The following is a 22,714-nucleotide window of genomic DNA, read 5'->3' as shown; positions in this document are numbered from 1 at the left end:
TTCCTTAGGCTGCATCGTTGCAATGATGAAGAGAAGTTTAAAAAATTGAGGATGGAATTGTGTTAGCACCAAATTAATAAAAAAAGATTATTGAGAAAAACATTCATTACACACCTTAAATGAGAATATTATATTGTACGACTTTTGCTAAATGTTTAGCAAGACAAGTGCCATTTGTTAAATATAACACCGTCAAACAGTTTATTACATCATAGATATTTTGAACCTGTGATCATCCCTGAGCACAAATGTAGCACAAAAGAGTCTTTTGGAGCCAATTTCGATCCTAATTAATTCACATTTTCAAGGTCTTGCCCACTATTGTTGCCTGTAATGACTTTTTTTCCCCTCGGTCGATATTTAAGATCAACTGGGTGATTTGTGGACCGCTAATGAGATCCTTATGAGTCTCTCTTGAAAAACAGGTGATTGAGAATGCAAAGCGTCGCACCGGCGATTAGGTGAGAGCACCATCTGAAAACACACCTGGAGCCAGATAACCACCTACACTCTCCAATCGAATGGCAGGCCAGGATGGCCATTCTCTCCGAAACCAATCGGCAGGCATTGGGAACTAAACACCACACACCTGAATCAGTGGAACCGTATAAAAGGCTATTTATTCAAACAATATGTTGTATATAAACAACAAGGCTTCATCTAATGTTATTGGTATATTTCTGCGCAAACTGAGGTTGGGTTCTCAATATATGTGCCTGGTGAAGGCGTTACTTAACAGTGGGATAACTGACCTTGAAATGGAAATTATTGGAGCCTCTTTCCAACAGCCATGAACCTGAAGCTGTACAGCAGATGCTAACAATGATCATTCAATATATGTTTTTCAATTAAACACATTTTTTCAATCTTTTCTCACACAGATCGTACGATTAATGTCTACATTGACCGTTCTCTATACAAACGATGGTCATTGGTATTAATAATTAAAAAGTATCAATGATAGTTATTTGAATAATGGTATGGTATACCATTGACAAAGTTGGTTTTGAATGAGCCACTTCTTCTGGGTTTCCAACTAACCATCTTGTAACTCCCAGGTTCCCAAGGAAGATCATTTGTGTGGTTGCTCTCATTTCCAGGAATGTATTTCTTATTGCCACCTGTTCCTTTATGCCTTCATAAAGTTGAATAATTGTGGTTGTAAACTGTAAATTCCTTCCTGCAGTCCAGCTAGTGGTGACATGTTGAGGCTTCCTGATGCAGGGTTCTTGTTTTTAGAACCCACTAGATGGCAACCTCTGCTCTAGTATAGATACACTTTTACCTTACCTTACCTTACCTTACTTTATTGATCCCTCTGGAGATCTCCTTTGGGAAATTGTTTATATATTATATGAAACCCCCTTCATTTTAAAATCTAAGGGTCTCACCTACTTTGCTCTAAAAATGTGTCACTACCAGCTTCTCAGAATACATTAAATTCCTTTCTGTCCCTCAGAAATATCCCCGAGGTGGATCATCATGTGTGGCCCTCAGCTGGTGGCTGGTGAGGCCCTAATGCTGAGTCCACAATAAATATCTCTAATTAATCTCTTTTTTTGGCTCAGGTTTGCTACTTCCAACGTCAATTTTTCTTGTTTTAACGTTTTGTCTTATTTATGTACGTTGACCTGTTAAAGTTTATTTGATGTGAACAAAAATGTATTATTTTATCCCTTTATTTTTAGATTAGCCCCAGTTGGGTTGCTTTAAAATGTTTTTTCTGGAGTTTAATTTCTTTAATTTCTTCTCCCTTTTTTATTGTTCTCATACAAACTCACTTTTTGTCATGTCATGTATGTAATCTGAACCTCGATTTGGTTGCGATTTTGGGACATAATTTTTGGACATAATTCATATAAAATATCTACCGTTACCCCAACAGCATCTGCTAAAAAAAAAAATCTTATAATTCTATAGATGTGTTTTTTTTAAAAATTTATGGTAATTTAGAGGCTTTTGTTTAGTACTTTTCATGGCAATTTTTGACGCCTTCAATGGACTTGGATTTAAATATGATTGCTATAAATAATCTTAGACCAGTAAGAGAGGAAAAGATTAGACTGATGTCTATACAACTGACTGGACTACAGGAGTAAGAGGCGAGTTTGTTTTAATTTGAACAAAAAGTATATTTGCAATGTAAAGACAAAGCTCAAGATTAATGTGACAAGACATCTTCTTCTCTGCTCTGATTCTGTGTAATCAATATTGTTAGTGTTAATCCAGGAAGTAGTGTATGTGGATAGGAGTGTATAATATTGGTCTGTATTTATTGCATGGATATTAATAGGTCACTGGTATTTAATTTATACGACTATGTAACATAATTGTTAAACACACATTTTTCAACAGCCTCTAACACAGGTGTCAAGCGACGTTGCAGGTTTTGGATCCATGCAGTCAAGCACATATATTTGAACCAATCAGGCAACAAAAACCGGCATCATCTCGGCCCTTTTCTGGACCAGTTTGACACCCCTGGCCTATAACACACCAGAGAGTTGTTCCTATATATGGTATCTCCTACAGGTTCAGGAAGAAGTATCTTCAATAAAATTTCATGGGGGTTCTGCTGCTTGCACAGCGAGCTATCATAATAGTCATGTCCACTGTCCTGCTCTTTTTAATTAATGATACATTTCTGACCAGGAAGTTGTCGAGTCACAAAAAGGGGTGCCACTGATATAGCCTGCGACAGACCTGCTTCAGACTGCTGATGTCACAACATTACTCCCTGGAAGGCATCTTGAAAAAAAGGCACACTATAAAGAACTTCTGAAGACCGGCGGAAGTTCTAGGGAGCAGTTTGAGAACATGTTATCTCAGTCATCCTTCAGATGTGGCAGGGTTGAGTCATGAGCCCCCTGCTGTTTACTCTTCCAGGTACAGACCTACTAGGCATCAGCTATTGATAAATACTTATACAATGAAGTTGTACGATTACGGCGAGGCACCTTCCTTCAGTCAGATCCATTCATTCTGCGACGTCCAGATGGGACTCAGAATGTGTTTTCCCCCCATTTCTCACACGTGCAACAACACACTTGAAAACTACTAGAGTATCTCCTGCAGCAGGCGCTCCGTGAACTCAGCCCTAAGTGTTGGATCAGCTTCTTTTGTTGAGTTCTTTTTCTGCTCTGTGACTCAGTCGGCAGCAACCCTTGGAGGATAACCTGCTCATTACCTTAACACTCTTTAGAAAAAGGATGCCAACTGTTTTTTTCATTTTTGAAAATGAATAAACATATATAGGGATGAAACTGAATGAAACAGCTTATTTTGAAGGAACACATGATCAGTTATTCTGGAGGATGGACAGGGGGTTGATGAACAAAAGCCTTAAGGACGTTTAGACATAATTGTAAGAAGCAGCCAACAAGTCCCCGCGGTAAAAATACATTATGTTCCAATGTAGCAAGATTTGTCAGATTCTGGAAATAATTAGATCCACGGAGACAAAGTCAAATGCTTTTTTTTCTATTAAAAATAATTAGGTTATTTTGCAAAACATACAATCAGTTGGAACTAACTTTATTTCAGCATTTATTGACGAGCGATTATGTCTCCGACTAAATATTTGTGACCTGCTGAATTAATGGAATAGAAATAATTTCCTCCACATGCTTTTGTATGTTTCTAATTCTGTTTTTTCCGTTGCCTTAACTTGTTGTTAGTCAAAGCTAAAGTCCACACAGAGCTAAATGAACACTAATCCGTGGATGATTTAATTGAGAATGACAGAATATCTTACCTTAAAGAAGGTCATGGTGGAGCCGTCCTCAACAACACCATACTCTATTCTTGTCTGTTTGGCCAAGTCATCTGCTGAGTCAATGGGGGACTCCATCCTCTCCACGGTGAGGAAAGCAGCCAAGTTAGCCGTGTAAGAAGATATGATGATCAGGGTAAAAAACCACCAAATTCCACCTACAATTCTGGTAGATATGGCTTTTGGCATGAGCTCAGATCCTAAATGAAAGGAGAGAGAGTGATGCATGAGAGCGGACAGAATAGTGAGATAGTGAAGAACCTGGATTACAGTACTGAGGTATAGGAGGTGATACTCCTTCGCTTCCTTAGGATGTATTATCATTTGTAACATACATGCTTCATAGTAAAACATGTTTATTTAATTTCTTATTATTTGAACTCAGTTGAAATGAGTCTGTATGAATGCAAACAGATTTCACAATATGAAGTAACTCTGACAGAAGTTGAATACCTAATGATGAAGGGTAAAAAAAAAGGGTTAAAACCAGAAAAGAAAAATCAATAAAAAACATTGAATATTTGCAAAGGCAAATAAAATTGTATTATGTTAGGAACTACGAAAGTCTCCAAGATGCAAGGAATGGCAACAATAACATAGATTTATACACAGAATGAATAGTAATAGTTTCTGCATGCTAAACAATGTACATGAACAATTAAAAAATGTACGAACATTAAAGGACGGCATGCAGGTATTTTACAGGAGCAGTGAATGTGTAACAATGGGGCATTTACAGACTCTCAGCGGGTTTGGGGAGGATTATGCCATCTCTGTCATAGTAGAAACTGTCTTTGTAGTTTTCTTTAATGCAGTATAAATGATACATTATGGATTATTCGATTAACAAACAAGTTAATTGTTAAGTTGACAGATTAAGGCTCCAGAGTGTGTTTACATTTCTCTTTTTTTTTTTTTTTAACTGTGTTTCTTGATTAATTTTACTGCATGACAGAGGGAGAGAGAACAAAATGTTCTTCAACAAAATTGCAGATACAAATAAAAATGTTGAATGAATTAAAATCATACTTTTAGGGAAATAATTATTCTAACACAAAAGTATTTTTTACATCATTTACATCTGTATTTGCAAAAAAAAAAAAGGATTTATAGCTCATTTTCATTGTCAGTTTTTCAGTAACACATTTGCTTCGAAGACAAACAGCGACACACTGATTCGACTGAGAGATGGATTACTTTAACATAAGTGATTGAAATGAATTAAAAGCCCCTAATGATATAAATGTGCAGCTGTGAGCATGAAAAACCTGGTTCCTCTCCAGCAGAATGAGCAATGAGCAGACATGTACAGTGAATTTGCATCGGTGATGAATAGATAACACGAGGGTGCTCTGGAGTTTAACATTTTCAGAAGGAGTGTGAGGCATCTGGTTCTGTTCATGACATTGAAGACATCTTTACTAACTAACACACAGGGTCATTTCACCGTCCTATGATGCATGAGAAATGGATGAATACATTTATTTGTTCATTTATTTTATTTCACAATCATACTCACATTCAAATTATTTTAAGCACTCGAAACTATATAGTGAGATACAGAAACTTTTGTCTCTGATATGTCCCTTAAACAGCTCTGTTTTGATTTACATGTAGAAATATAAATTATTTAAAATTATATATATATATATATATTATATGTATATATATTATAAAATTATTTCAGATTCTGTATTAATTTTGCTTCACGATATTGTCAAACAGGGTGTGGACGTCACAGCTGCTAAATTTGAATTTGTATATCCCACCATTTAGCATAGAGTTTGTGTTGAAACTAAGAAATGATAGTTAACTATCAAGTTGGCTCTATTTACTCAGAATTAAATCAATCTATTCAGATTATTTTTCCTCAGATACTACCCACTGAATCAATAAACGCTTTGTTTCCATTTTAGTGCTCATACATTTTAACCCTATTGCTAATTACAGTAGGTTTTGGACTATAAATCTCATTATAAAATTATTATAAAATGTCATTATCTGGATTATAAAACACAATTTACATGATTGGGTATATTTCTAGAATCAAAGCGCACCGGATTAAAGAGCTCATAAAATGTTACGTAATACCATGTCACATGCATTAGCAGGAATATAGTTTCGCAGGGGTTTTGGTGTGCAGAGAGATAATTATAGACAGTCATCCAAAGCTTAACTGACTTTTATTTGTGGTAACACTAGTGACCCTCTTATACTACAGTGCCTCACAGAATCATACAATTGTGCGTCATGGAGTTATAATACGACGCCTCTCAGAACTGTACTATGGTGCCTCCTCGTTCTAACACGACGCTTCAATAATGCTATGGCGACTTGTGGAATATTAAGGTGCCTTGCGGTACAGCTTGGTAATTTGATTTTTTTTTAAGCTCCATGAACCACATACAATTATCCGAGGGCAGTAAGTAATACCCAAGTTAAAGTACAACCAGAATTCATATGAAGGGCACGACGATAGTAGTAGATCAGTGCCAGGATGTTTGATGGTTAAATTTAACATTTTACATTTATTTTTAATTATTTGTTTGATTATTTTGATCCATTTTTTTTTAAAGAAAGTCAGCGCCAGGTTTTGAACCTGTGGCTTCAAAAGTCAAACAGAGTGACTCATGAGCTACAGAGATATTGAGGACAGGATCCTGGAAAACTTCTTATGAAGACTGATCTGACCGTCAAGATTGTAACATTGTTCCTGTTACAGGAAATGTAATATATTTGAATAAGCTTTTTGAAACCCCAGACATCGAACCAAAGCTGACATATTGTCAGAAAAATGCCCAAATTGACAGTTCTTCCATGGTGTCACCTGATCGTCTAAGTTTTGCATGATTGGCTGAAAGTAGCCCTTTTGTTTTGGTCTGGTGGAACTGTTATACAGCATTTATTATTGAATTAAAAAAGGCTTTAAATGTTTAAATATTAAAGTAAAAAAGTGAAATAAACAAATTGAAATAAAGAAAACATTTCTAAATTACTGGAATTAGAATATCGAACTCTATGTTAAAAATTCAAACTCATCTACAAATGATTAGATTTTGTAAATCTGTTAATAAAAAGCAAAAAAAAAACAAACAAATTAAATAAATCAATAAAAAAATGAATTTAATCATTAAAAAAAAGGTGTATTTTAATGTGTAATGTTTAATTCAACCATTCAATATTGATCTGATGGCACTGATCTACTTCCATATCAAACGGTTCACTGTCGATTTTTGAGAAAACTCTGGAGAGATACAGTGAAGATTTTCTTTCTTCAAAGCAAAGCCGAGCTCGGTCGAGTGAAAGAAGATAAGATTAGTCGAGATCGTGAACTTTTTCTCCAATATTATATTTATTTTTTCTTGTCATTTAGTCTTTTGTGCTTGTTTGCCGCTCATGCTGTTCTCAGCAACTCCATCTTAGTAGCGTCCCACGGTTTTCACTTATGTGCCTCGATATCACCCATCATTTCTTTTTCTTTTGTTTTTCTTTTCATTTCAACCTGTATTTTGCCAAATGATTGCTATTCACCTCATTCACATCATTGATGTGGCGAATGACTATGTTCCATCTATGCACGATCCAGAGTTAGCGTGAGGCCTCTTACACTTGTCATCCCATAATACCAAAGAACAGAAAAGAAGGTAAGTGGAACCCAAAAAGAACCTGGTTGGGGCTGACTATCATGTATCCAAGGTAACGTCGCAACCAACAAAAACACAACCCACATTTTTCTGGGGACTTGAGCAGGCCACCAGATAAGGGGGCCTCTTTATTGTAATCTATTCTCTATTCTATTCTCTCATTCTAATCTGTTTTTTTTTCAAATGTTGCCAAAGACTAAAGGAAATAAATATTGTTTTGCAGTTTGTTTGCATGTAAGTAAGTAAGTAAGTAATTTTTATTTGTATAGCGCGTATATCAAAACAATATTCAATAAAGTATATACTTTAAAGGTCAAGATAAAACTGATAAGTATATATAAGTGATATGTATGTCTGTTGTAAACTATATGTCACATTACAAATGACGGTAAAATATACATATACAGTTGTAAAAACAACCATTTTTAATGTCATTTAATGTATTTATTTTGTCTTTACATACAGTATGTATTAATTACAATTTTTGTATTTACTTTGGAGATTAATGATTAAAAAGTTTTGTTGTTGTTTCTGTTAGAAATGCAATTGAAACTTGTCAGTCACAGGACAGAGATGGTGACTAATCCACTGTGTCCTGAATCCTCTTGATTTGACGAAGCAAAATGTTCATGCAACTCCTATTAATTTCTTCATTCGATTGGCGAAGGTAAGGTATAGTCGAGGGCCACCACCGGAGCTGGCCTTGTCTAATATATGCACATGTCCTGGATGGAAGTGGATGCACTTACCTGCACTGATCAGGTGAGGGGAGCATGCATGAAAGTCTACACATCATTATCTATATATATATCTATCTCAGACTAGCATCCTGCACTTCAGTGAGCTACATGCACAGAGGCCCCCATGCATCGTCACAGACCTGGTTCAAAAGCAACGTTAAGCACCAGGAAAAAAATGTGGGAATTGTGCCGGGAAGAAGAAAGAAAGAAAGAAGGGGAAGGCAGAGGCGTCTACCTTGTTGCATGAGAGCTCCAACTCCAAACCAGAAACTATTAAGCAGGGTGAAATTGTTTTCCACTATATCCGAGTCAGGATTGCAAGGGTGAGGGTTATACCACTCGTAGGGACTAAACCTGTGACAGGTGAAAAAAAAAAAAAAAGCAAACAAAAATAAAACAAACACAAGGAAAATGCAATTATGTTTACAGTTTACAGGACATCTGTGTTTGCCGTATCTGTGGAGACAGTGAGGAAAATACATTAGATACATTTGGATTCTGACATTTTGAAAGATGAACATGTTAAAAAATCCTTCACAAATTAAAGTAGGCTTTCTTTGCTGAATACCCTATTACTACTCCATACTTCCTCTTTTTACGTGGTCATTTAAACACCACAGAAAGGTTAAGTGAGGAGAAAAGCAGCTACTATACTTTCTAATCTTGAAAAGCATTAATATTCAGCAGATCAGACTCTTAATTCCCTTCATGCCCGGCACCTGAAACCAGCCTCCTTTATCGCAAGTGAACAGCTACTTTTCATTTATTCTTGCTAAATAAATGTGACATTACATTAGTGAAGGTTGATCGGTCCACGACTAAACATGCCGACCTGATTTGGCGCCCAAGTTTTGCATCAGTACTAAGGGCTCCGTTGTGTCGCCAGCAGTTTAATGAACACAAATAAACATACACTCACAGTTATACACTATTGAAATGCATTGAGGGAATAAAAAAATCCAGACACAGGTCTACAAATTAACGTTTTCATGAATGCAAGGGTCTCATAGTTCTTACTGTGATATACTGTAGTGTTCTTGGCAGCCCTGACTCCAATTTGGTATTGGTACCTCCACCAGGTATAAACTAGTGGAACGCCTATATTTTACTTTTTCTGCATTGGATTCATATGACTTAAGTTAATTCCAAGTGTTTTGAAGCATGAATGAAGTCTACAAAACACTCATAACGCAGAACAGAGACTTCTAATGGGAGAAGCTGAAGTACTCGTAGCACGCAAGAGGATAAGAGTCAGTGATACTGAAGAGACTAGGAGGCCTTGAGTTGATGTTAGGAGTGAAGTGGTTCAAGCTGCTTACAGTAAATGCTTCAAGTTAATGCATGCGCATGTCGATAGGACGACATCGCCGGTGATGCACTTCAGTCACTGTCTAATGGGCTTTTTTTTTTTATTATAATGAAGTCAGCTCAGATGTTTTCTTCGACCTCTGTCACACTGAGGAAGGATTTAGTGGAGAACTACTCAATGACCTCATTTTCTGCTTTGAGGTGAGCCATGCCCTTAAATCAATATCCTACCTTCATTGAAACTCAGATTTTCTAGCATGTCAATTTGCAACACTCAATATAGTTCAGTAGCTCGCCTCAACTTCGATTATACGTGGACAGTAGTCCCACATGACGAGGTGTTTCCAGATGGGATGACTTTAATCCCCTTGAGAAAAGGAAATATTGCTGACCATGAGTTTTGAGGAGTGCAGTTGTCGGGTCAGTGATTGCCAAAAACTAGTTAAGCTAAACTGGTCTCTCACCTTGGCATTGCTTTGTCTGTCATTTTAAAACAATTACGGTGCCCTTACAGTAACTCAGGTCGGTATCTTCTGCAATGGGAGACAAATATTCCAAGGTCAATGCAAGGAAGAGCAAATCGGTAAATAGGAATCGGTTTGTTTCCGTGAAGATGCAGCTGCTAGCGACCAAAAGAAGCGGCACATGTTGCTCTTCATGTTTAGTGACCTCAACCTTTCCTAAGCTTTTGTCATCTACATGTATTTAGTCTTTTTAATTGATGCTGTAAGTTAAATACTTAGTCATCAGATAAGGAAAGATAAGATAAGGACATTAATTCCAGGGGTTGCAAGGGGTTTGCAGTTCCAGTGAACTGAAAAGTCAACATTTGTACTGTTGATGATTTAGTCTCGAAAAAGGTCAAATGGTTAAAAGGCCCTTTTGAACAGCCATTTGAATGAAACTACATTTTGAAGAATGCTGCCAACATCTGAGCTGTAGAAATCTGTACACTATTCAGAAGTGGATCTCACCAACAATGATGGGCTATAGAAGCTTCATGAAGTGTTGTCCTTCATTCAAGAGCTCACTGCACAAGCCCCCTTTGCCCTATAATATTTTTAGTTTGAGCAGATATTCTAATAATCATCATTTTTAAACGGATGATGCTTTTTAAGATTATCGCAAAATGGAAATGATATCATTTCATTTGATACATGTTTATAGAAGCCATTATACATAGATATGAAGTCATTTTAAACTAATTATACATTGTGTCATATAGATAGGTGTCAGATGAATAGTCACCCAATTGATTATAGTTCCATCTAGTGGCACTAAGGGAACTTCCTAATAGGGCTTCATAAGCACGTCACTGGGTACCACTTTTCAAGAAAGAATAAAAACATTTTTTATCATTAATCTATCTTTAAATCTATCTTAAATGTAATCTTTAATCGTGGTATGAACCCTGTATTATGAGCAAAAAACCAGACAAGGACAATTTGCCAGTGCATATTGATATCCCTTCATAATCCGGACCTTGAGGCAATAATTAATTAGTAATATACTGAAGTAGATATAGTGTGAAAAACTGTGTAATTGAGAGATCCCTTAATAATGGCCACAGGTTATCCCTTTAGTCCATATCCACATATTAAGGCCCATGTGCAACACAGTGTCTGAGATTTAGGTTAATTGATTCAAAATGGTGCATCAATTTACTTTTCCCACATTGAAAGTAGTACTCAAGTGTAATTTACAATTTACTTTGATAAAATAATAAATTAAACATTCTGAATTCTTTTGAACCCAATCTTGTTTGTCCTGTTCCTGGAGCCTTCAACAAACATTTAAATAGGATTTGAGGTTTTGCAAAATGTTTTCTTTCTGACATACTCTCCAGAGTAATCTGAAGCTTTTATAACATAAAAAGGCGATTTACAGCCTTTTTAACAAGTGAAACATCTGAAAACCAAGTAGTCCATCAGGATTGCTTGAATACCACTGATCACACCATATATGCTGAAATAATAAAAATGAATCCGTAGTTAAAAATGAATGCAATTTCAAAAGGGATGAGTGCTATATGTCACTCAAAAACTGTATCTGTACCTCAGCATGAGTTGAAGAGACGGAGAGAAAAGTATTAGAGCGAGGGAATGGGATTCAAACACTGACCCAGACGAGTCAATATTATAAAATTAATTTTATTAAGTTTGTTAAACATTAGACTGTTGAATAGTGAACAGTCTGCGGGTAAACCCAACTTAATAAACTTGTTAAAGAAAACAGACAAACAACTCTCAACCCTTCAGCCTCCTTTTGACCATAGTGAACACGATGAACTACTCCCACAAGAAGATTTTTAACTTACTACCAGATCACAAATGTAGTCATAAAAGATGCACAATTTGCATTACAAGGTCAAAAAAGACACAGTTTTCCTCGTGAGCTTAAAATACTTTTAGTAAACATTGTTTCTGCCAGTTTTCTCTTTGAACAGATTTAAAATTTAGTAACTGCTAAATTGTCATTTATTTGTCACCACTGTATAATACATTTGTGGTTACACAATATGTTGGTTACACTCTAAGTATCAGTTTGGTTGGATAATTGTTTAGATTTATTAAATATTACATCAACATTTCTACGTTCAGCTCATACAACTCGTGTGTGTTTCATGTTGACGCAGGTTAAAGAAATTAATTGAAAATCAGAAGGCAGGAAATCAGTCATTTAAGTAAAATAATGTGGTGAATTTACCAAATATATAGTATTTGAAGATGGTAAATCACGTTCAACTTATAATAACCTTCATAGCTAAAACGCAAGTTTCGCTTCTCTTACTCAACACCATGGATGGAGAAAGGTTTGAGTCCCGGAGTTTCTCCAAACTTAGAATCGAGTGTCACATTTGGTTTAATGCAATCCTGAGATTCCAATGTGTTTAATCCAGTTCAATGCACCATATTAGATATTTTAATTGGCAGCTGCCTGATCCAATGAAACACTTTTTATTGTATATTTACTCAATGGTCGGGGCTTATAGCAAAGAAAGAAGAAAGTGATTCCATAGAAGGGCTGGTACAATCAGCTGGATCTTAACAAATATTGCCTTTGGTACCCTGTGGTGTCAATCTGATTGTACCCTTATAATGGAATAAAATCCTAATGTCAACCCACAAAAATGCCAGATTGCCAATAGAGAAAACACTTTAGGTGTGAGTCACCACAAACCAGTTGCTTTTGATGTGAGTCCAGGATAAGGCATTGGGAACAGAGGAGAAGAGGTAAGAGAGGGACATCAACATCTAAGTCACTCATACACAAACTTGTGGTGGTGCGGATGTAAGCATCGCTGAGGATACATCATCATTTAATAGAAAAACTACACCAGATTAAACATAATTAAATCTGATTTCTTTGTAAGAGAAACCACAGAAGGGGAGATCACCATTGTTGAATATGTACAAACAAACGTGTGGATTGGATTCACATCAGCAAAATCTGCGCACAAATAGTCGAGCCGTCGGTACCTAGTGTGCACAGGATACATGTTCAGCAATCATTGAGTTAAGTTGTTAAGATGCCTAATAAAAGCACAAGTTTCTGTGTGTGAGGCATTTTACCTGGCGATGACAAACAGCACACAACTGACACCCAAGTAAGCCAGCAGAATATACATCCAGATGTCTGGCGAGAGAGGGTTCAGGAAGGAGAAGACCCCATGGTTGGTCCCGTTAGGCTTGCGGTACAGTATACTTATACCCAGGGTCATGAAGGGCTTGGAGAAGTCGATGACCTTCTCGCGCACATATGTTATGGCGAGGGGGGCCACTGCCAGATCCGCTTTCTGTCAACATCAAGCATAAAGAGGTACATGTATAAGTAACAAGTAACAAGCACAATACTGGATGGTTTTACATTCAACCACATTAAGACCAAGATCTATACACACTGTTTATGTTGACAATTGTAAAATCAAATAACATTAAATGTTTTTTTTCTCTTAAAACCTCCTACTAAGTTAACCTTTTCAACTCATCTTTTACCCTCCAGCAGTTGAAATACTGTATTTTCTTTACTTTCCCTGTTTCCTATTGTGTTCAAGCATCATTGTCTTGCAGCTGCAAAATGCAGCCCAGTTACTACCAACAAGAACAGAAATAGATGCAGAGGAATTAATTAATTTCTCTGATTAATTAAATTAAGGAATCTAATTTTTCCGTTTACACAGAAGCATGTAGCCAAAGAAATACCTTTGTTAGACACATTAAGGCAATACTCAACTAAGCAAGCAGATTTTAAATGGAGTTTTGAATGTACAGACTCAATGTATTTGTTTTTGATTATTTCTTTTTTGGCACTTGGGTCGGTTGCAGGGCCTTCATTAGGAATTGTGCCTCAATATTTGATTGAAGCTGATTGATGGTTAATTACTTGTCTAGTCAGCGCAAAAATGAAAATCTGATTTAGGTTGTTTTTTTTTCATTCTATCCTATTGCCTCTTTCTTGGATTTGTTCATATTTGATGTGATCATGTCTTTGTAAAGTAAAATAAACTACATTTTCTATTAATAAACCCAATATATTGAATATATTTGTTTCACTTTTTTATGGTTCCTGCCCCATTGTCTGACTTTAAACTTCTTGAAAAAAAAGGTGACCTTGCTTCAGAATACTGATACAAATACCCATAAAATAAAAATGAAAGTATTTTTTTTTGTTTGTTTTAGATTTTTGTTAGTAGATAGTTCCTTTAAAGTAGTACAATATTGTCTGGAATGATCTGCTATATTTCTTCGGATTACACTGTAGATTCTCAGTTGTGTTTTCTCTTCCTCATTAGATCAAACTCTTTCCACTACATACAGCATATGTGACAGTAAGCTTTGACTTTACAGCATTTTCACCTCAGTGGTCTTCGCCTTGTCAAATGTAATCACCATCATATAATCACATAATCACTATTTCTGGCTCTGCCTCTTTTAAAATTAAAATAAAAAAGCACCTTCTGCGCCCTCAACGAAAAGACAGACTGGATTGACTGTGCTCAGGGTTCGAGGGTGGAGATGATTAGGGGGACTTCAACCCTCCCGGCACTACGCCTGATGGGAAGGATATTGACTGCAGGCTGGATGGTGACAGTATTCCGGACCTCGCAGTTTGTCTAAACTGGACTAATGATCTGCTCTGAGAGTAGAGAGTGCTGTGTGTATGTTTTTAATAAGCTCTACAGGGGCGACTTCAACTATTTCACCTTCAACTATATCACTGTATTCTGAAACAATACTTGGACTTCCATTGTTAAACGATCTATCTCTCTATTTGTCTCACTCGAAAACCATGATCATTTTGTCTGAGTTTAATTTCTATAACGGTATTGTTCCTTTCATTTTACTTTTCATAAGACAAATCCCATCTAATGATTACTTTTTTGATGGTTTGTCTGGACCTGACACTACAGCTGTTCTTTTAGTTCTATTGAGAAATCAATAGAAGCAATAACTCTTTATCTGAACCTGTTCTGTCCGAACTGTAGTCGGAAGACTGTGGTCTGGTTTGATAAATGACGCAGATTTCTTCCAGTTTGCTAGCAGTTGTCCTGGAGGGACTAATAAAATATTCTACTAATCAGAAGGTCTGGGAGAGAAACGGCAGGTCAGATGCTCAGAAAACATTTAATTTAACACTTTTTTTTAACAAAACCCTACAAAATCTTTTTGACTCCCAACATCATAGTTATTATTTTTCATTAATTCATTTTCACTTTTATTAATACTCATTAATACATTATCTAGTTCTTAAAAGGTTTATGATGTATTAATATAATGTGAATAAAAGTAACTGACAATTGTTGTGGGTCCTGACCAACCAGGTCTTATTATATCGAAAAAAAACACTCCTTTGTGATTGACTAAAATGGAAACTTTTGTAAATTATCCAACCTTTGGATATAGTCTATTTGTGGAAGTGCAGGGGTTTTGAACCTTCCACAAGTGAGGTTACTTGAAAAACAAAAAAATCAGGCTACAGTTTGGACAGAACAAGTCGGGACACAGAGTTATTGCTTCTATTGATTTCCCCCAATGTGGTAGAAAATTGTCAGGTTGAGAGACAGACTTGAGGTCTAGTGTGCTGTGTTGATACTATAATGGAATACATTACCATCAACACCAGGTGTATTTACATTTCCACTACTATTAATACATGACAGATTTATACCAGGAAAGGATAACAAACTAGTTTTAATTTCTCTGGACAATTTAATCTCCTAAATGAGTATCTTCTACCAGGCATAAAGTTAAAGATATAATCGTTGTTTGGCAAACACTGTAATGGGTCAATGAAGCTTCATGAAACTGTATTCTTATTTTCAAAGCCCACTTAAAGAGACTGCTCAGTAGACATTTTTAACAGTTATTCAAAGGAAACCTTCCATCATTTTTAAGCTTACATAATGAACTCTTTATTGTATGGGTTATTAAGCTTTATCAGCCCATTATCAAGGCTTTCATTCACTGTCATTTGTGCTGATCCCACTCCATGGACTCGCTACATTGATTCAGTATGTGCCAATGAGAAGGTGACCACTGCTTAGTAATTTGAACTTGATACTTACATGCCCCATCAGCTCCTTCACCATGCCGTTCCACTGGCCTGTGACCTCATCCTGGACACCATATTTCCCATCCTCAACAGGACGGATCACGTAGTTGAAGCCCAAAAGTTTGGCGAGTTCTTTCAGCAGGTCGATGCAGTAGCCCTCAAAGCGATCGTTCCCGTACAGGGGCTTGTCAGATTTCTTGAACGTTACATAGGGCTCCTCCTGTCGGGTGGAACAGAAGAGAGGTGTTGAAAGTTGGAAGTACCGAGCATCAATTTGGTCTTAGGTCTTAATAGATCTTGACACCTGACAGATCCACCCTGTGTTTGTGTATGAGTGGGTGAGTGTGTGCATGCCTGCATTAGTGTAATTGTGTTTGAATGTGGGTGTGTGTGTATAGGTGTGTGCGGCTAGTGTGGAAAACCAGGGAGCTGTGCCATGTCCTGCCAGGCAAAATTCTACAAAAGCAAATTATAGACATTGAAATGTACAAACTGACGACTTCAAAACTTAAAACTGAGCGCAAGAATGTCAAACATCAAGATGAGCAGAAACGAGTGGAATTATTGGTGTGTTTAGCTCCACCCTTTGGGCCAGACAAAGGTTTTTAATGCAGGGGTTGGCTCTTAAAAATATTTTGAAAAGAAAACCAAATCCCTCTTCACTGATCAACTGTTTCCCTGTGTTTCTGCTTGTCTCCATGTTGGATATTTGTTATCTGTTCTGCAGGACGTAAAAACAGAGACGCTGTTGTTAACCATGTAGGAACATTTGACTTGTACTGTCATTCGTCAAAAAACTATAATTATCAGAAACAATCACAGGACACATTAGCACACAGTGATTTGTTTGATACAAATGTTTAAGTTTCATATAAGGACTTGGAGGCCTTTTCTAGATCTATAAAGACACAGTGACATCCTTCAGACTTTGAATATACTTCAATATCAATGTCCTCAACGCAAACAAGATATTTCTGGTACCTTTTCTGGTCTTGAATTTGTATCGCTGCTGACTGACGACGTCTCTTCTAAGGCTAAGTGTTCCCATTGTTGGAAGCTTGTTTCAACTGTGCCTTAGACCTCACTCATTTTCAAGGGCTATTTGGCCTTCTGTCTTTCCTCTACGCCTTCATCCAAAAGAGAATAGGGTGAAGGCTAATAATGAAGTTCTTAGAATGTCTGACCTATCAATAGTAACGTCAGTCACTTTGTGATACACCATTTGAACGTGCCAATGAGCTATCCCCCCCTTTTACCTTTACCATATTGACATCATGTATTTATTGTACATTATTGCCTGAAAAGTGAAGTGACATCTCTCCATGTTTAATTATTAATATAGCAATCATATGAGTTTCTGCTAATAACTGCAATCAAATCAGTTTTCCAGCATGCTCCCAAGAAGAGCAGTGCTGTAATACATTTTGACAAACAGCAATTTCCTAGACACTGTAATCTGAATCTGAATGAGTCTCTAAATAACAATGTTGTAAAAGGTATTTATCTGCTCGTCTATAAGTGATTGATTTTATTATTGTTGGTATGAGAAGGAAGAAAGAAAAGATACATCGCTAGAAGTTAAGTGGAAAGAGATCCTTGTCAGATTCCACATTTTATAGAGACTCATGAAATTGGCTTGAAGTTTGACTCAAGGGTTTAGTTCAGTTGTGTTATTGAATGAGCAATGAATGGACATTTAGAGTCTTGTTGACCTATTACAGTTTCAGACATTCTATTATAGAATCAGAATCAGAATAGCCCTAATTGTAATTGTAAAAATAAATAAGTAAGTAAGTAAGTAATTTATATTTATAGAGTGGTTTTCCAGACCAGGGTCACAAAGCGCTTAAACAATCAAAACAATTCTCAATAAATGATATACTTAAAAGATCAAGATAACACTGAGAAACAACACAGGAGTTCCAGAAAATCAAGGAAAAGCCTGCATGAATAAACATGTCTTAAGATGTTTCTTGAAGGAGTCAGTAGATCATCAAAAACAAAGAAAGAGGAAGATCGTTCCAAAGCTTAGGAGCAACAGCCTGGAAGGATTTCTCTCCTCTGGTCCTGAACCGTGGGCGAGGAACCATCAGTAGATTCTGATCCACAGACCTCAGAGCCCGAGCTGGGGTGTAAGTCTGGATCAGATCAGTGATGTAAGGAGGAGCCTGACCATGAATAGATCTGAAAGTAAGAACCAGAATTTAAAGTTGATCCTGAAAGAAACTGGCAGCCAGTGCAGAGTTTTCAGGATCGGAGAAATGTGAGTTCTTCTACTAGAGCGGCTCAGAATTCTCGCTGCAGAGTTCTGAATAAACAGCAGGCGAGACAGATCCTTCTTGTTAAGTCATGAAAACAAACTGTTGAAATAGTCCAGATGAGAAGACAAAAACGCATGGATTACTTTTAATAACTAAGATGAAATGGAGTGTTGTGCATTAGTATAATACATTAATGTTAGGTAAATTGCAAATGACAGTTAAGTACTTCCTAGTTCTCTTAACGCAGTAACCTGTAGGGCCTGCCAGTAGGCAGCAAGTTGACAAGGTAATGGCCAGGGTGAGGAGTCTCCTTGGGGATGTTCTGTGCTCTACTAGATCCAGGAGTGTGGAATTCATTCTTAGATTTCCTGTAATGAATCAAAACAGTGCACGGGCTGGTCTGTCTGGTTCTGCAGTCTAGAGCAACCATTCTGCTCCACTGTTATTCCTAACATATGTAAACCACGTAATGCCGGGTCTGTCCAATATCTTCGCAGTTAGTTACTTAGTCAGTAGACATGGAACATGTCCAGGCCAGTAATTATTCCCTGAAATACCTTGTACAGGGAGATTGGTATAGTCTGCTCCTATATCTATACTATCTTCCATTTGTCTTCAAAGTACAACGTTTTCGTTAAATGTTAACTTAACCATCCAACTTATCATCATCTTCACCCTCTTGCCGTAGCTTTACCTTATTGTAGTTTTTTTTTTTTTTTCTTGTGAAAGCTACTAGCTTTTCTCTGTTACTGCAAAGCTGATGAAATTATCACAGCTATTGTGATTGTCGTTTTTTGAGGCTCTGCTTCAGGTTCCATGTCGTCTAAAGCCTCCATTGGCATAGTAGGGCTTGGAAAATAATAGCAATCCATTTATCGTACTGTATTTCTTGAGACTTTGATTGGACCTTCAGTAAAGTGAGAGCAAAAGTTCTGTATGCAGCGGTCCTTGAGCCACTCTAAGTGGTCAGTGCTCATCTGTTAGCCAAGAGCATGATGTGTAATTTGTGGTGCATCCCTTAATCCCACAACATAGCGAAGCCTCCGCAATATTTGAAGACCCCCCCCCCCCCCCAAATAAATCTGCGAAGTGGTGAAGCTGCATAAACTTAAAGACGATTAAGGGAGGGAACACTGTCTTTTTTCCCCCAAATGTGTCCTATGGAAACTGATTAAACCTTTTTGGAAGAGCTTTGGGGTTCTCTGGCTCATCTGAAATGGGTTTCCAGAGAAAGTGTTGTGAGGAAAGGGCAGCTCAGGCAAAGCACAGAAGGATATATCAAGTGGAGAAAGCTTAAAAATAATGACATCTTCGAGGAGAGTTTGCTATGGCTGAGAGCTGTTCCAGTCTTCTGTAATTGCTCCCACATAAAGCACCATTACAATTCCATTTGGCTATAAAGAGACAGTAAAAGCTGTTGTATTTAATTCATACACTTTCGGCCTGAAATGGCAGATTAGGAAAACTACTCCACCTTCCACTCTAACTGAAGAGGAATATTATTATTTAATGAATACCAATGATGTTTACTAAGTAGGCCAAATGAACTACAGTGTATTAAGTAATAACTTATAAGTTAACTTACAAGATACCACAGATACAACCATTAGAACCAAGCAGACACAATGAAAGAGGTAGTTTCTATAATATTTTCTCACCTCTATTATCAACCTTTTACACACTATTAAACTATCTCATGCATTCTATCAACTTGTTTCACAACTCCTGGCTTCCAGAAATACATATGCAGTGGCTAAATGTGTTATCTTTTATTTTTAGTTATATTCAAATCATGCACCTACTTTTAGTTCACATTACAAAGTGCAATATAAGTGCGAAGCTTTTCTCCCTGGCTCTACATGGGCAGAGGTTTATGCTAATGACTCATTACAATGAGCTGCTTTGACTTTGAGGATTTGTCAAATACTCACGTGTTTAAGATCAGATCTCAGTATTCCACATGCTTCATGAATCTAGTCTAGGTTTCCTGTAGTGGAGAGATTTTCTCGCACTTCAGAAATGAGACCCACTGTATGTGAGATCATTTGAAAGATGATGTGACAGAGTTTGACAGTATATGTGAGAGGGTTTGACAGCATATGTGAAAGAGATTGATAGTTTATCTGGGAGAGTTTGATAGTGTGTGAAAGAGATTGATAGTAGATGTGAGAGAAAAACTGAATCCTGCACTAAAAAAAACCAGCGCTTTTTCTAATGTAATTATTTCAACCAAAAGAGAGTTTTATACAAACAGACACATACTAATGAGTACAATAGAGGTCCAAGATCGATTTAAAAGACATTTAAATCAACCCTTTAGTTGCCCTTTAAGGATTCCTTAAACAAGTTGAGCTGGAGTAGAAGCTGAGCTCAGTCTTTCTAGGAGAGCTTTCTGACGACTTCTGATGATGGAGGAGGTCCATTAGACATTAAACATCCCTCTTACCCACTGAAGAAGAAGAAAGATAGAGCTCAGTGTAAAAGTGCCTGAATAAATAATAAAGCGCCTTCTGAAGTGACTATTGTCCACGATGACTAGAGAGACTTCAGCTTGGCATGAATCCATTGGTTATCACTAGCCAATTAAGGCCAACAACCAACTTTTCCTTGATTTTCTGGAACTCCTGTTGTGTTATCAGTTTTATCTTGACCTTTAAAGTATATACTTTATTGAATATTGTTTTGATTGTTTAAGCGCTTTGTGACCCTGGTCTGGAAAAGCGCTATACAAATAAAAATGACTTACTTACTTACTTACTGTAAAACTATGTATTAACTGTCTGGTTCTTAGAAAGTTGTTGTGCTCTGGACCACACCATATGGCAAATGAAAATGGAAAATAAGAATAAAAAGAAATGAATAAATACCAGTATTGTTGTAATGACAAGGGTTCGGTTTGATAAAGAGTCGGAGATGCTCGTGGTCTTCCCTCTTTGGTCGTCCGTCATATTCAGGCCACTCAGAGGGTCCCAGGTTCCAATCTAAGCAAGAGAGAAAACAAATATAATTATTTTTCAAATGTAGTACTGTATGTTGATCCACTCAAATAAACATATGCAATACAATCAAACATATCAAACTAAACTAAAGCCTAATAAAGGTATTCCCAGCATTTTATTTAGAAAATCTTGCAGGTTTCCTGGTTTGACTTATACTTCCTTCCAAACACTTTTTTGGGTGCTTTTTCATTTCAGTCAGCTTTTTCTTTCTGTATTAATTTAATCATATTTTTTTTAAACGATGTATTTTGTATTCCTTAAATGCGTTTTGTTGGCCTCTTGTTGTGATCCATGGTTTCTTCTGGTATTTATTTCCATGGACGACTAGAAGATACTTTTTGACGAGCCCATACTCATCAGCCTCCAGAAAAATTGAGAGAAAACACCAGTTAGCAAGCTGATGATAAAGAGTTGGAGAATGGTAGCGATATCTCCTAATATGTCACATTATATTCACTTTGTTTTACTTTGCCTCTCCTCCTGAAATGTTCACCTGCCAGTCTCACAACCAGCCTACTACAGCCCAGGGAATCACTTGAGGGGGCAACTCTAATCCACATCAGCGACAGCTCCAGATACTTTTGTAATTGCAAATCAACCCTTTAATTCAAGCTTCATGATGCTGTAGGGCCTCTGAAAGGTTTTATTATTGAAATAAACAAGTCATGGCAGTGCAGGCACAAAAAGGCCCAGAGGAGCTGCTTCAGCAAAGAAGCTGAAGAGCAAAGTGTTGACAGTCACATGAGAAAATCCTGTTGATATCAGCTGCTTTAGCATGTTCTCTCACCGCTTATAATGTCATGAATGTTAAAGTGACAGGATAAAACCTAAAGAGATTGTGTTTTGGGGAAAAAGAGTAATCCACATATGCATGCACAGAAACAAATGCTGAGGCATATGTTGTAACTTGATATATTTAATGCAATATAAATACAAATGGAGTACTCTACATAAAATAACACATAAAAATAACTTTTACATGAGTAACAGGTCCTCTTAAGCTCAAATAGCTCTGTAGATGCTGCTTTGGATGTTTGTTGACCACATTGCGAGGCTGATACTAATCTAAAAATGCCAAATGTTTTATAAAATTATTATTACTATTATTATTTGCATCATCATCATTGTTATTGTTGTTATAATTTTTATTAATATGAATTGTTCCAATCGTGTTTGGCTTACATCAATTAACAAGGCTTAAAATGATTCAAAATTCCAATTTTCCACTCACCCTGATGTCAACAGAGAGTCACAATTTTTTTTAAACAATGAGACAAATGTTTATCCAATTTATTGTAGCGACTGAATGTAGCCCATCTTGTACTGAAGCCTTGACATGAGAAATTATTCAGAAAGAAAATTGAATATTTCTGTATATTCTACATTTGTTGTTGGAATCTCCAGGTACTTGTAGTAGACGTGAGGGGGAGTAGAAAAT

At 36.7% G+C, this 22,714-nt stretch overlaps 1 protein-coding gene across 2 annotated transcripts in view; it reads right to left on the bottom strand.

Moving 5' to 3' along the window:
* The window catches only part of LOC148067014 (glutamate receptor ionotropic, kainate 2-like), a 150,224-nt gene that overhangs the window by 33,416 nt on the left and 94,094 nt on the right, over positions 1–22,714 (bottom strand). For both annotated transcript variants that reach the window (XM_087806597.1, XM_087806599.1), the window contains exons 9-13: positions 21,145–21,258; positions 16,030–16,236; positions 13,037–13,260; positions 8,392–8,510; positions 3,755–3,972 (exon numbers count right to left, since the gene is read on the bottom strand). In XM_087806597.1, coding sequence (XP_087662723.1) covers positions 3,755–3,972; positions 8,392–8,510; positions 13,037–13,260; positions 16,030–16,236; positions 21,145–21,258 — 882 coding nt within the window. The remainder of the gene's footprint in view (positions 1–3,754; positions 3,973–8,391; positions 8,511–13,036; positions 13,261–16,029; positions 16,237–21,144; positions 21,259–22,714) is intronic.

Source organism: Callionymus lyra, chromosome 13 (genome assembly GCF_982586985.1).
Source record: "Callionymus lyra chromosome 13, fCalLyr1.hap1.1, whole genome shotgun sequence".
Lineage (NCBI taxonomy): Eukaryota > Metazoa > Chordata > Actinopteri > Syngnathiformes > Callionymidae > Callionymus > Callionymus lyra.
Note: the sequence above shows the minus strand (reverse complement) of the source record. Positions and strands in the feature narration are given on the sequence as shown.